Source organism: Carcharodon carcharias, chromosome 13 (assembly GCF_017639515.1).
Source record: "Carcharodon carcharias isolate sCarCar2 chromosome 13, sCarCar2.pri, whole genome shotgun sequence".
NCBI lineage: Eukaryota > Metazoa > Chordata > Chondrichthyes > Lamniformes > Lamnidae > Carcharodon > Carcharodon carcharias.
This window is the reverse complement of record NC_054479.1, coordinates 61,561,898-61,577,359: the sequence shown is the minus strand read 5'-3', so window position 1 is coordinate 61,577,359 and position 15,462 is coordinate 61,561,898. Positions and strand designations below refer to the sequence as shown.

Sequence of the window (15,462 nt, the reverse complement as noted above, 5' to 3'; positions counted from 1 at the left end):
AAAGAGGAGAGCAAGGTAGAAATGGAGAAGGTCGGGGAGTCATTTCACAGTGTAGGTGGAATGATTAAAATCGGGGATGTGCAAGAGGCCAGAATTCGAGGAGCACAGGGATCTCAGAGGGTTGTGGAGCTGGAGGAGGTTGCAGAGATAGAGATGGGTAAGGCCATGGCGAGATTTGAAAAAAATAAGGATTTTAAAATTTAGTCACTACTAAAACCAGAGATAATGTAAGTTGGGTTGCACAAGGGTGATGAGTAAATGGAACTTGGTGCAAATCAGGACACAGGCAGTTGAGTTAAGTTTATGAAGGTGGATGATGGGAGTTTGAACAGGAGTGCATTGGAATAATCATATTTAGAGGTAACAAAGACATGAACAAGGGTTTCAGCAGCAGATCAGCTGAGATGGGGTGGAGTCGGGACGATGTTACATTGGTGGAAATATGCGGTCTTGGTGATGGAACAGATATATAGTTGCAAGTTCATCTCAGAGTGAAGCAGGATACCAAGATTGGAACAGTTTGGTTCCACTTCAGACAGTGACCAGGGAGAAGCCGTTAAAGTTATTGGTTAGGGAACAAAGTTTCTGACAGGGATTGAAGACAACAGCATCATTCTTCCTAATATTTCACCACAGGAAATTACTGTTCACCTAGAATTGGATGTGCCTGACAACGTAGACACAGCGGAGATGTCGAGAGAAGGAGAATGGGTGTTATTAGCGTACATGTGGAACCTGACATTGTGTTTTTTACATGATGCTACTGTGAGGCAGCATGTAGATAGAAATAGGAGGAGGTCATCGGAGGAAACAGTGTGGGAGCAGAAAGAGAAGCCATTGCAAGTGATTCTCTGGCTGCAACCAGAGGACTGAGGCACGAGCAGTTCCACCCAGCTGGATGATGGCATTGGAGGAGGATGGTCTGATCTGCCATGTCAAAGGTTGCAGACTGTTCAAGAAGGATGAGGAAGGATAGTTTCTCATGGTCACAGCCATACATTTGTGACTTTGATAGGGCTGTTTCAGTGCTGGGGCAGAGTCAGAAACCTGATTGCAGGAATTGAAGCATGGAGTTAGGCTTCAATGGGAGAGTTAGGAAATTAGAGGTATAGGTCTCCAAGGTAGACTTAGGCTAGTGGAGGGATGAGCTTTAATGGGAAATGTAGGACAGTGGAGGCATGGACTTCCTTGTAAGAGAAAGCAATCTGGAACTGAGAAACAGACAGACAGGTTTTGTGTAAGAAACTGACCACACTATGTTGCAATGAAACAAAACTGATCCTAATTACATCAACCAGAGACATTAAATCAACAAGAGAGAAGCTAGCAGTTTAATTATACTTCCATATGTGGCTGGGAATTTCTGCTTTACCTAACTCCATATGGTACATTACATAGGATATACGGCACAGAAACAGGCCATTCAGTCCAACTAGTCTGTGTCGGTGTTTATTCTCTACTCGAGCCTCCTCCCAAATTCCCTCATCTAAATCTACTATTGTAATCCTCTATTCCCTTCTCCCTCATTTGTTTGTCGAGCTTCCCCTTAAATACATCTACACTATTCACTTCAATCACTCCCTGTGGTAGTGAGTTCCACATTCTCACCACTCTGAGTAAAGGAGTTTCTCCTGAATTCCTATTGGATTTCTTGGTGACCATCTATACTGACGGTCTCTAGTTCTGCTCTGCCCCTACACTTTCTCTGTATCCACTCAATCAAAACCTTTCTGAATTTTAAAGACCTCTTTTAGGTCACCCCTGAGCCTTCTTTTTTTAAGAGAAAAGACCCAGCCTGTCAAGTCTTTCCTGAAATGTATACCCACACATTTCTGTTATCAACCACATCCCCTAGGAGACTTTGATGGGGACAGTATAGAGGGAGATTTACTCTGTATCTAACCCTGTGCTGTACCTGCCCTGGGAGTGTTTGATGGGGACAGTGTAAGGGGAGCTTTACTCTGTATTTAACCCTGTGCTGTATCTGCCCTGGGAGTGCGTAATGGGAACAGTGCAGAGGGGGCTTTACTCTGCATCTAACCCCGTGCTGTACCTTTACGGGGATGTTTGATGGGGTCAATGTAGAGGGAGATTTACTCTGTATGTAACCCCCCATTGTACCTGCCCTGGGAGTGTTTGATGGGGGCAGTGTAGAGGGAGATTTACTCCGTGTGTATCCACCCCCCCGGAGTGTACCTGCTTTGGGAGTGTTTGATGGGGTGAGTGTAGAGGGAGCTTTACTCTGTATCTAACCCTGTGCTGTACCTGCCCTGGGAGTGTTTGATGGGGTGAGTGTAGAGGGAGCTTTACTCTGTATCTAACCCTGTGCTCTACCTGCCCTGGGGGTGTTTGATGGGGTGAGTGTAGAGGGAGCTTTACTCTGTATCTAACCCTGTGCTCTACCTGCCCTGGGAGTGTTTGATGGGGTGAGTGTAGAGGGAGCTTTACTCTGTATCTAACCCTGTGCTGTACCTGTCCTGGGAGTGTTTGATAGGAGCAGTGTACAGGGAGATTTACTCTGTATCCAACCCCCTGGTGTACCTTGATAGTCATGTATACCATTTATTGCTATGTGATGTCCTTTATAACCCTGCACTGCAGGATGTGCCTAGGTATTAGCTGAATGTTCCTTACACTCCTTGTCTCACAATGAAATATGAACATCTTGCAGTCTAACCTGCTGGCAGTCGCCAGAAGTCCTCATTATTGATTTCAGTAGAAATGTTCAGCGCGATCACATCAGTGTTGTTCTGCGACAGGAGCTTGGGTTGGCTGTCAGAGGTTAGCTCCGTATGATAATTGTGTTCAGAGAGCAGGCACCTTTTTTTGAAACTCATATTTTTGTCCTCCGCTGACCCAGGCCTTCTGCCTCGCTCTTTCTTTGGAACTTTCTGCTTAAAAAGGAAAATTAGCTCAGTATCTGTAGAAACTTCCGCCCTCAACAGAGCCACATATTTCCAGTTCACTGCTCATTAATGTGTTCCTTTTCCCTTTCGGCCATGTGGTAAATCACAGCGGAGAGGTCAGGACCCTGTTCCGCTGCCTGTATCACCCCTGTTTCATAAACAGATATTAGGTTCACCCTCAGCTCAGTGGTAGCACTCCCACAAGATCGTGGGTTCAAGCCCCAATCCAGAGACTTGAGCACATAACCCAGGTTGACATTCCAGTACTGAGGGAGTGCTGCAGTGTCAGATGTGCAGGAGGAGATACACATCATAACAAAGAGGAAAATAGAAAGATAGAGATAAATATAGGAAAATAGAAGTTCAGCTTTTATTCAGGTGCTCACACAAACCCAGCCTGATCCATATTCTTCCTCTTGTTGACTGTAGCCTTTGCTGATTGATCTAATTCTGAACCTTAAACTTGGATGAAGTGGTCCCCGAGGAACAACTACTGCAATGGGTGAAATGTTCCTGGCAGAGTCACTGGGTACAGGAGGTCCATGTATCTCTCTGACAATTGGAGCCACTCATGGCAAACAGCAGCTGGCACTGCCTGCTTGCTCTCAGGCACTGCCTGGCTGGGCTGGGAGGGCATGCGGCCACTCTGAGAAGAAGCCACCTTGTTGGAGCTTCCAGTGGTCCCACTGATGCTGGCCCCCATGGCTGGAGCGCCAACGAATTGCATATGAACAGTCTGCAGGGTGTTCTGAGGCCATTGAAGCCCATCGTCAATGCCCGTTCTGGATGAGTGCCTATTCTTTCCAAACTGGCAGTGACGGACTCCTAGAGGCCCAATGTCTGCACAGCTTCGGTTGCAATGCTCCTGAGAGAATTGAGTTCTGTGCTCAATCTTCTCCTCCCGTGGAACTCCCCTGTGGATGGTGGTGAAGATGACACTGGCATCATTACACTCTGTGGTGATGCAAGTCCCTCTCACAGCCCTGCGGTGCTACCAGAACTGCTTTGCTGCTTATTCTCAGACACCTGCTGTATTTCCTTATTTGTGAAAGGATATAAATGCGTTAGAAGCCATTCGGAGAAGGTTCACTCAACTGATACCTAGGATGGGGGGTTTATTTTATGAGAAAAGGTTGGACAGGCTGGGCATGTATCCACTGGAGTTTGTAAGATTCGAGAGGTGACCTTATTGAAACATATAAGCTCCTGTTGGGACTTGACAGGGTGGATGCTAAAAGGATGTTGCCCCTTGTGGGAGACACTAGAACTGGAGGACATGGTTTAAAAATAAGGGGTCTCCCATTTAAGATGGAGATGAGAAGAAATTTTTTCTCTCAGAGGATTGCGAATCTTTGAAACTCTCTTCCCCAGAGAGCAATGGAGGCAGGGTCATTGAATATGTTAAAGGCAGAGGTAGATAGATTCTTGACTAACAAGGGAGTCAAAGGTTATCGGAGGTAAGTGGAATGTGGAGCTGGGGTCATAATCAGATCAGCCACGATCTTATTGAATGGCGGACCAGGCTCAAGGGGCTGAATGGCAAATTCCTGCTCCTAATTCATATGTTCGTATGACCTTTGAGGCAGACTCTAAGGATGAAATTAATACCTTGTGCTTCTGCATTGACTCGCATTGGAATGAAGGTCCGCTTGGACACATATCCCTTGTCCATCCACTGAAGCCAGGACATGGACTCAAAGGCTGCTCAGATCTCATTACTTCCTCTCCTGCCCACTCCAACTGCTCTAACACATGTGTGAATGGCACTCCGCAAGAGTTCATTATGCCACTTGGTTCTGGGTAACAGCCTAGAGGAAGAAACAAGAACAACCCATTACACTGCAACCTTGGTCAATGCCTTCAAATGGAGAGAGGTCTTGTGTATCTGCTGCAGCTATTCTTCAACCAACAGCACGTCAAAACTTCAAAAGAGGGACACACAAAATTGGTCAACGGGATGTGACTAGTGTGCTGAAATCCAACCTATGCCCCAGGGGGTTGCGGGCCAGGGGGCTGAAATCGACCATGACCAAACCGACACTGAGTCTGAGGGAGGTTGAGCAAGGTCCAATAGCTACCCACAGTTTCAATATGGAGCCAGGAGAACTATTCCTGCTTCTTCTGGCCCCATGATCAATTAGGTAAAATGTGTTGTTACTTCCTTATTCTGGACAACCTCCTTTAAAGTTTGGCTGCTTTGGGTCCTAGAAAACTAGACTAGAATTAGGGGACGGAGTGTAAAAATACAGGGTCTCTGATTTAGGGCAGAGAAGAAATTTTTTCTCCCAGAGGGTCTTGAGTCTGTGGAACTCTGTTCCCCAGAGACCGGTGGAGGCAGTGTCACTGAATATTTTTAAGGCAGAGGTAGATAGATTCTTGACTAACAAGGGTGTCAAAGGTTATCGGGGGTAGGCAGAATTTGGTCAGTCCTGGTTCAAATATGGGAAGGGGGCAGGTGGGTGACCAACTCTCGCGGGTTTTCCAGGACTGCTCCAGAATTTCCCCTCCTATCCCAAGTTCCAGCTGGAGGCTCCCCAGATCGGCATTTGTCCCAGATTTATCTCCTCTTGTCATATCCTGATCACGGTTGGTGTCTGTGCACCCGAACTGGCACAATGTACATGGGCAGACACAGCCACACTCACACAGCAGCAATGGCCAGCACCACTTGCCCCTTTTTTTGAACTCATTTACGGGATGTGGGCTTCGCTGGCTGGGCCAGCATTTATTGCTCATCCCTAATTGCCCTTGAGAAGGTGGCGGTGAGCTGCCTTCTTGAACCGCTGCAGTCCATGTGGTGTAGGTACACCCACAGTGCTGTTAGGAAGGGAGTTCCAGAATCTTGACCCAGCGACAGTGAAGGAACAGCGATATATTTCCAAGTCAGGATGGTGAGTGGCTTAGAGGGGAACTTCCCATTTATCTGCTGCCCTTGTCCTTCTAAATGGTAGTGGTTGTGGGTTTGGAAGGTGCTGTCAAAGGAGCCTTGGTGAATTCCTGCAGTGCATCTTGTAGATGGTACACACTGCTGCTACTGTGCATTGGTGGTGGAGGGACTGAATGTTTGTGGATGCGGCGCCAATCAAGCAAGCTGCTTTGTTCTGGACTGTGTCAAGCTTCTTCAGTGTTATAGGAGCTGCACTCATCCAGGCAAGTGGGGAGTATTCCATCACAGCTCTAACTTGTGCTTTGTAGATGGTGGACAGGCTTTGTGGAGTCAGGGGGTGAGTTACTCGTCGCACGATTCCTAGCCTCTGACCTGCTCTTGTAGCCACAGTATTTATGTGGCTAGTCCAGTTCAGTTTCTGGTCAATGGTAACCCCCAGGATGTTGACAGTGGGGGATTCAGTGATGATAATGCCATTGAATGTGAAGGAGTGATGGTAAGATTCTCTTTTGTTGGAGTCGATTATTGCCTGGCACTTGTGTAGTGCGAATGTTACTTGTCACTTGTCAGCCCAAGCCTGGATATTGTCCAGGTTTTGCTGTATTTGAACATGGACTGCTTCAATATCTAAGGAGTCGCGAATGGTGCTGAACATTGTGCAATTATCAGCGAACATCCCACTTCTGACCTTATGATGGAAGGAAGGTCATTGATGAAGCAGCTGAAGATGGTTGGGCCTAGGACACCACCCTGAGGAACACTTGCAATGATGTCCTGGGACTGAGATGATTGACCTCCAACAACCACAACCACCTTCCTTTATGCTAGGTATAACTCCAACCAGTGGAGATTTTTTCCCCTGATTCTCACTGACTCCAGTTTTGCTGTGGCTCCTTGATGCCACACTCGGTCAAATGCTGCCTTAATGTCAGGGCAGTCACTCTCACCTCAACTTTGGGAGTTCAGCTCTTTTGTCCATGTTTGAACCAAGGCTGTAATGAGGCCAGGGGTTGAGTGGCCCTGGCGGAATCCAAACTGGGCATCAGTGAGCAGGTTATTTCTAAGCAAGTGCCGCTTGTTAGCACTGTTGATGACCCCGTCCGTTGTTTTACTGGTGATTGAGAATAGACTGATGGGCAATAATTGGCCAGGTTGGTTTTGTCCTGCTTTTTGTGTACAGGGCAATTTTCCACATAGCCGGCTAGCTGCCAGTGTTGTAGCTGTACTGGAACAGCTTGGCTAGGGGCGCGGCAAGTTCTGGAGCACAAGTCTTCAATACTATTGCCAGAATGTTGTCAGGGCCCATAGCCTTTGCAGTATCCAATGCCTTCAGCCGCTTCTTGATAGCACACGGAGTGGATCAAATTGGCTGAAGACCTGTGAAGACCTTCCATCACCTTTGATGCTGGGGGCCTCCGGAGGAGGCCGAGATGGATTATCCACTCGGCACTTCTGGCTGAAGATTGTTGCAAATGCTTCAGCCTTATCTTTTGCACTGATGTGCTGGGCTCCTCCATCATTGAGGATGGGAATATTTGTGGAGCCACCTCCTCCAGTGAGTTGTTTAGTTGTCCACCACCATTCAAGGCTGGATGTGGCAGGACTGCAGAGCTTAGATCTGATCCGTTGGTTGTGGGATCGCTTAGTTCTGTCTATCACTTGCTGCTTATGCTGTTTGGCATGCAAGTAGTCCTGTGCTTCATCAAGTTGATACCTCATTTTTAGGTGTGCCTGGTGATGCTCCTGGCACAATCTCCTGCACTCATCTTTGAACCAGGGTTGATCCCCTGGCTTGATGGTAATGGTAGAGTGGGGGATATGCCGGGCCATGAGGTTACAGATTATCTTCGAGTACAATTCTGCTGGCTTGGACAGGTGGATGGTTGGGGTTCAGGGAGTCCGGGAGGTGGCAGTCCAGCTCTGTCTGGCACTCAAGCCCGACTCAGAGTGGGGAGGGCCTGAAGTCAAGTTTGGCAGCAACCCTCTCAGGCCTGAGCTTGGGAGGATGGATCCAGCACCATCCCGATGTTTCCAACCAGCCTGGAAGGGCAGGGGAGGGGAGAAATCTGGGCAGGCCTAAGGGTGGGGGGGTCCAGGTAGGGGAAGGGTGATCGAGGAAAACCTGGAAGGAGGGGTGGGGGGAGGTGGGGTGGTGAGCCAAGCAACCATTCTGCTGCTTTTGCCCACCCACCCCCAGTCCTCAAGTCTTGCCAACATGACACTCTCACCCACTCCTCTTTGTTTGGCTAGCCTGGCCTGGAAACAGTGTGAGACCCTGAATTTACAGAGGAAATGGGCTTAATGCTAATTTCAGACATGTGGCCTAACCAATTTGGCACTTGGCACTAGCCTGGAATAAGTTCATGCACGCTGACACGTATTGGACCCTTCAGTGGCCGAGCACTGCACAGTCCAATCTCTGGGCCAGAGTTTTTTCCAGAGATGACAGATACAGTACATGGAGGGAAAATAACGAGGACATTCAGAAGTCTTTGACAAGGCAACACGCAGCTGACTATTGGAGATGATTAAGGGGTTTGGAATTTGGGAAGGGAAGCAAACAGGATTAAAAAAAAACCTAGATGGGAAGTGTGGGGTTCATTTAGAATCCCACATCAGACATCACTGACATTTCTGGTTGATCTAAGGGAGAAATCTGTTCACTGTGCCAAAGTCTTCCACTTCAGGAGAGGGAAGTGAGATGTCACAGAGGATGAGCCAGAGGCCTGGCACCCGGGCAGGGCAGACTCTCAGACAGAATCAAAATACTGCAGATGCTGAAAATCTGAAATAAAAACAGAAAATGCTGGCAAGTCTGGCAGCATCTGTGGAGAGATAAACAAAGTTAATGTTACGAGTCTGTATGACTTCTTCAGAGCTAAAGAGAAGTAGAAATATGATGAAATTTATACCGTTTAAGGGGGGTGGAGTAGATGAAGCTGGAGAGAAGGTCAGCAATAGGTGGGGGCTAAAGAGAGATTGACAAAGATGTCATGGACAAAAAGACAAATGGGGTGTTAATGGTGGTGGTAAGGGCTGAAGGAGGTGCTGATGGTGGCATAAAGGTAAGAAAGCAGAATGTGTTAATAGCAGAACAAAGGTAAGCACTCTGTGAAAGAACAACATGGAACACGTAACAGATGGTCCTTGTGGGAGGGGGTTAGGGGGAGGGGCAGTGGTTGGGGAAAAAGGATAGAAAAAGCAATAAAAAGGGGGGTAAAAAAGGATAAAACAATGAATAAAAATGAAAATAAGCGGATAAAAAAATAAAAATAAAAAAGGGGTGAAGATAAAGGAGATAGTTCATGGTCTGAAGTTGTTGAACTCAATGTTAAGTCCGGAAGGCTGTAAAGTGCCCAATTGGAAGATGAGGTGCTGTTCCTCCAGTTTGCATTGAGCTTCACTGGAACAATGCAGAAGGCCAAGGATGGACATGTGGGCATGAGAGTAGGGTGGTGTGTTGAAATGGCAAGTGACAGGGAGGTCTGGGTCATGCTTGCGGACAGACCGAAGTGGTCACCCAGTCTGCGTTTGGTCTCCCTGATGTAGAGGAGACTTCATTGGGAGCAGCGCATGCAGTAGACTAAATTGAAGGAGGTTCAAGTGAAGCACTACTTCACCTGAAAGGAGTGTTTGGGTCCTTGGATGGTGAGGAGGGAGGAGGTAAATGGGCAGGTGTTGCACCTTCTGCGGTTGCATGGGAAGGTGCCGTGGGAAGGGGCTGAGGAGTTGGGGGTGATGGGGGAGTGGACCAGGGTGTCCCGGAGGGATAGGTCCCTATAGAATGTTGACAGGGCGGGGGGAGGAGGGTTGAGGGGAAGATGTGTTTAGTGGTGGCATCATGCTGGAGTTGGCAGAAATGGCTGAGGATGATCCTTTAAATGCAAAGGCTGGTGGGGTGAAAAGTGAGGACAAGGGGGACTCTATCATGGTTCTGGGAGGGAGGGGAAGGTGTGAGAGCAGAGGCGCGGTAAGTGGGTCAGTTGAGGGCCCTGTCAACCACAGTGGCGGGGAGCCTATGCCTTCTTAACCAAGGGCTAGTTTGAGTGGCCAGGAGGGAGGCGGAATGTGACTTGTGGAGGAGAGGGGAGGGTGGGGCTCCCAAATGGCATGGTGGACCGTCAAAAGAGGCTCCTCCCCCCAACCTCTGCGCATCATCAGCTCACCCCATAAAAGCTGTCGGGCTTCCCAACTAGCCTGGGCCTCCCTCTGCCGCAGGTAAAATAGCAGCGGGGAAGGGTGAGATACTTAAGTTGCCATTAACAGGCCTCTGAAGGGCCTCAATAGGCCAAAGGGCAGTGTAAATTGCTGCCCACGGAGTCATTTATGGAACGGAAGGAGGCCACTGGCCCATTGCGTCCATGCTGGCTCCCAACCGGAGCAATCCAGTCAGTTCCAGTCATCTGCTCGGTCCCTGTATCCCTGCACACTTAGTTCCATCACATGCCCATCGAATTTCTTTTTGAAATCATTGATTATTTCTGCTTCTACCTCCGTCGTGGGCAGTGAGTTCCAGGTCATTACCACTCACTGTGTTAAGAAGTTCTTCACGTTCCCCCTGTATCTCTTACCCAAAATCTTAAATCTGTGAACCACTGTCATTCCTTGTCCACCTTATCTAAGCCTGCCATAATCTTGTACGCCTCTCTCAAATCTCCCCCTAACCTCCTTTGCTCCAGGGAAAACAACCCCAGGCTTTGCAATCTAACCTTGTAACTAAACACTGTCCTCGCCCCCGCTGCACCCCCATCCCTGGAACCATTCTGGTAAATCTCTGCACCCTCTCAAAATCCTTCATATTGTTCCTCAAGTGTGGTGACCAGAACTGGAAACAGTACTCTAGTTGGGGCCGAACCAGATATTTATATATGTTCAGCATAACTTCCCTGCTTTAGTATTCAATACCTCTGAGGAGTTGGGGGTGATGGGGGAGTGGACCAGGGTGTCCTGGAGGGATAGGTCCCTACAGAATGTCAGAATGTTGACAGGGCGGGAGGAGGAGGGTTGAGGGGAAGATGTGTTTGGTGGTGGCATCATGCTGGAGTTGGCGGAAATGGCTGAGAATGATCCTTTAAATGCAAAGGCTGGTGAGGTGAAAAGTAAGGACAAGGGGGACCCTATCATGCTTCTGGGAGGGAGGGGAAGGTGTGAGAGCAGAGGCGTGGTAGGTGAGTCAGTTTATGAAGCCCAAGATCCCATACGTTTTGCTAACCACGCTCTCAAAATGTCAAATATTGATGCGCATGCACCCCCAGGTCCCACTGCCCCTGCTCACTCTTCAGAACTGTGCCATTAAATCTATATTGCCTCTCCCTATCCCTTCTGCCAAAAAACATTGTATCCTGCATAAAATAAATTTTCTTCCTCTCCTCCCTGACTTTTTATCTAAAATCTGGAACCTCTGGTCACCGATTCTCCTGCCAGTGCCATTTCTCCTTATCTACTCTATCAAAACCCTTCATAATTCTGAGCATCTCTTATTAACTCTTCCCTTTGCTTTCTCTACTCCAAGGAGAACAATTCCAGCTGTTTGAGTCCCTTCACAGGACTGGTGTCCCTCATCCCTGGAACCACTCTCGTAAATCTCCTCTGCACCTTCCCTAAAACCTTGACATCTTTCTAAAGTGTGATGCCCAGAATTGGCCAAGCTACTCCAGCTGAGGCCGAATCAATGATTTGCAAAGAAGTCAAAAAGAAAAAAGATATTTACTGGATGGTGACACCACATCTTCAAACTCAGCCTCATCAGTGCCATCCACGGTTGCCCTGAGCAACGGAGGGGGGACAATCTCGTTCCCTGCTGGAAGGATCTCGGGGTTGGCTGAGCCCTCTCCTGTTGAAGATCTCTCGCAGTGCTCATGTGAAGCCATGTCCTAGAAACAGAACAACAGTCAGGAATACCAAAGGAATTGATAAAGTGCCACTGTGGCAAGAGTCGCACTCTCATGGGGCCAACACGTTACAAAAGGCACTTTGAGGTGGTTGAGCCAATTTGGAGCAAAACTCATGATGGCCTCATGGTGTTGGTCCTGTGCCATGTTATTCGTTCCTGTGGAAAGGGAAAGATATCATCAATCACCATCCCTGGGGGGCAAGGGAGCATCAATTCATGTTTGCCACGCCTTCCAAGTATCATTTTGGCTCAGCTGAGTTAGAAGGTTGTGGGTTCAATTCCCACTCCAGAAACCTGAGCACAGAAATCCAAGCTCATACTCTGCTGTACTACTAAAGGAGTGGTGCACAGTCAGAGGTGCTGTCTTTCAAATGAGACATTGAACGGAGGCACCATCTGCCATCTCAGGTGGATATGGCACTATTTTGCAGGGGAGCTGGGGAGCACTCCCTAGTCCGATCATGTTTTATCCCTCAACCAATATTTGTAAAAGATTTATTTGAAAAAACACGCACGCACGCGCGCGCACACACACACACACGCGCGCACACACACGCGCGCGCACACACACACACGCGCGCGCGCGCGCGCACACACACACACACACACACACACACACACCTTACCAGTAGAATCTCCTCATCTTCAGAATCGCCAACTTCCTCATTCTGCTCTGAACGCAAGAAATGACAATCAGTCGGTGTGGCTTATTATTGGGGTCAACTTTCAGTAATGTCACAAACCAAACGCTGGTGCTCAATCCTTAGCAAAGCATGAATCACATTTCAAAAGCCCAATTGGATGAATATCAGTGAGGCTCCTCAAAGTCAAAACTATGATCCTATAAGCAATACAAACCGTAACAGAGAGAACTACAGTACAGCCATGTCATCCATCATTGGCATCAAACACTCCCAAGGCAGGGGCAGCGCAGGATTAAATACAGAGTAAAGCTCCCTCTACACTGTCCCCATCAAACACTCCCAGGGCAGGTACAGTATGGGATTAGATACACAGTAAAGCTCCCTCTACACTGTCCCCATCAAACGCTTCCACGACAGGTACAGCACGGGTTAGATATAAAGTAAAGCTCCCTCCACACGTCCCCATCAAACACTCTCAGGGCAGGTACAGCACAGGTTAGATATAAAGTAAAGCTCCCTCCACACGTCCCCATCAAACACTCTCAGGGCAGGTACAGCACAGGTTAGATACAGAGTAAAGCTCCCTCTACACTGTCCCCATCTAACACTCCCAGGGCAGGTACAGCACGGGTTAGATAAACAGCAATGTTCCCTCTACATTGTCCCCATCAAACACTCCCAGGACAGTTACAGCACGGAGTTAGATACAGAGTAAAACTCCCTCCACACTGTCCCATTAAGAGCTCACAAGGTAAGTGTAGCCTGGGTTAGACTCAGAGTATTGTTTCCTCTACGCTTATTAAGTGTCAATTACCTTTCTTGGTGATGAGAGCTCTGAGTAGATTCGGTGTTTCCAATGTACATTCAATAAGCTTTATCAAAGTAGCTTCCTTACTCACATCCACAGGTGTCTCTGCCACTAAGGCTGTTAGTGCTGATCTGATTGTTTTGTACATTTCCATCATCTCCTCATTGGTGCCAAACTTCAGCATTTTTCCTGCTAGTTCTTTCCCAGCTCCCATTCTGTCAATCATTTGTTTGGTTTGTTTCAGGCTCTCAGCCAATCTGCTCTCCTCCACATTACACTTGGTTTCCAGCTCCCTCAGCAATGCCTCCCCTTGCTTACTGATCTCTTGTATCACAGCAGAAGCCTTCTGTCGTATTAACGCTTCCACGTTATTTTGCGCAACATCCAGGCCTTCCTGCAGGAATTTCAGTTGTGTGATCCTTACAGTGAATTTATGGTGATTTTCTTGGATTGTGTCCATCATTTGTTTCAACTCTTCCTTCTTCAGAGCGACCTCCTGCTTAATGTTGTGGTAACAGTGCTCTGGGGGGATGTGATAAAGCAGCAGGCAATTGCAGCAAATGCTCATGGAACATGTCTTACAGAAAAACCTGAAAATAAATCAAACACAACGTGATGAAATGGAGATTCAACAACAACAACTTGCATTTATGTAGCACCTTTAATATATTAAAACATCCCAAGGTGTTTTGTGAAGCAAAATTTGACACCAAGCTGCATACTGAGCTATTTATAGAATCACAAAAAGTCATGGCACAGAAAGAGCCATTCGTCCCTCTTGTGTCTGTGCCCGGCCAAAAAGAGCCTAAAAATCTCACTTTCCAGGTACACCGGTCACCACCACCCCTCCTTCCTCCGCCCACCCCCCACCCTTCTGTGGGGGTATTTATTATAGAACAACGTCACATATCCTTTACTTCTCATCCAAGTACAAGGTCTAACAAACACAGAAATGTCTGATTAATGCTCTTTATTAAATCAAACAAATAACATTTTAAAAAACGCCTTACATGAGACTGTAACTGATCACAACTCACTGGCAAAGGGTCCATCATCAGGAGGCTGCCAGTGTATTGTCTTGACCACATAAGCTAGCCTCAGCAAGACTATAGGTTGAAAACCCCAAAGAGTTCCAATGTGTCATATCTCCTACAGGATTAAATGAGATATGTCATCATGTTCTGTATGTATGTTAATGTTTTATTCATTTACGGATATGGGTGTCAATGGCTAGGCCAGTATTTATTGCCCAAGCCTAACTGCCTTTGAGAAGATGGTGGTGAGCTGCATTCTTGAACCGCTGCAGTCCATGTGGTGTAGGTACACCCACAGTGCTGTTAGGAAGAGAGTTCCAGAACAGCAATATACTTCCAAGTCAGGATGGTGAGTGACTTGGAAGGGAACTTCCAGGTGGAGGTGTTCCCATCTATCTGCTGCCCTTGTCCTTCTGATACATTACCTCGTTTAGTGGTAAGGTTAGCTGCTGTCATGTGTTGCACATGGTCATTAATGTCATTAGTCATTTATTGCAGTCCAGACATTAGGACTAGGACTTAGGAGCAGGAGAAGGCCATTCAGCCCCTGTACCTGCTCGGCCGTTCAATAAGATTGTAGCTGGATTTGGTTGTGGTCTCAACTCCATTTTCCTATCTGTCCCCCCATAACCCTTGACTCCTTTGTCTATAAAAAAGCTATCTAACTCAGCCTTGAATAAATTCAATGACCCAGCCCCCAATGCTCCTTGGGAAGTGAATTCCACAGGCTAACAACTCTCAGAGAGAAAAAAAAATCTCATCTCCATCTTAAAATGGAGATCTCTTAGTCATAAACTGTGTCCCCTAGTCTCTCCCACAAGTGGAAACATCCTGGTATCTACCCTATCAAGTCCCCTCAGGATCTTATATGCTTCAATAAGATCACCTTTCATTCTTCATCTTTATCAAATGCCTGCTGAAGATCTAACTACACCACATCTACAAGTTCCCCTTTATCCACCTTGCTTGTTACTTCCTCAAGAAACTTTAGTGAATTAGTTAAACATGATTTCCCTTTCACAAAGTCATGCTGACATTGCCTAAACTAATTATGATTTTCTAAGTACCCTGCTATAACCTCCTTAAAAATGGATTCTAGCAATTTCCCTGTGAGAGATGTTAGGCTAACTGCCCTGTAGGTTCCTGCTTTTTGTTTCTTGAATAAAAGCCTTACATTAGCTTTTTTTAATTCTTCATGGGATGTGGGGCATCACTGGCTAGGTCAGCACTTTTTATTGCCCATCCCTAATTGCCCTTGAGAAGGTGACGGTGAGCTGCCTTCATGACTCA

General features: G+C 47.3%; 1 protein-coding gene across 4 annotated transcripts in view; it reads right to left on the bottom strand.

Annotated features, from left to right (window-relative positions):
• Positions 1-15,462, bottom strand: part of LOC121286479 (protein PML-like) — a 46,806-nt gene that overhangs the window by 15,602 nt on the left and 15,742 nt on the right. For 3 of the 4 annotated variants that reach the window (XM_041203613.1, XM_041203615.1, XM_041203616.1), the window contains exons 3-7: positions 13,145-13,728; positions 12,313-12,359; positions 11,504-11,666; positions 4,515-4,714; positions 2,678-2,891 (exon numbers count right to left, since the gene is read on the bottom strand). In XM_041203613.1, coding sequence (XP_041059547.1) covers positions 2,678-2,891; positions 4,515-4,714; positions 11,504-11,666; positions 12,313-12,359; positions 13,145-13,728 — 1,208 coding nt within the window. The remainder of the gene's footprint in view (positions 1-2,677; positions 2,892-4,514; positions 4,715-11,503; positions 11,667-12,312; positions 12,360-13,144; positions 13,729-15,462) is intronic. The other variant, XM_041203614.1, reaches the window with a different exon arrangement.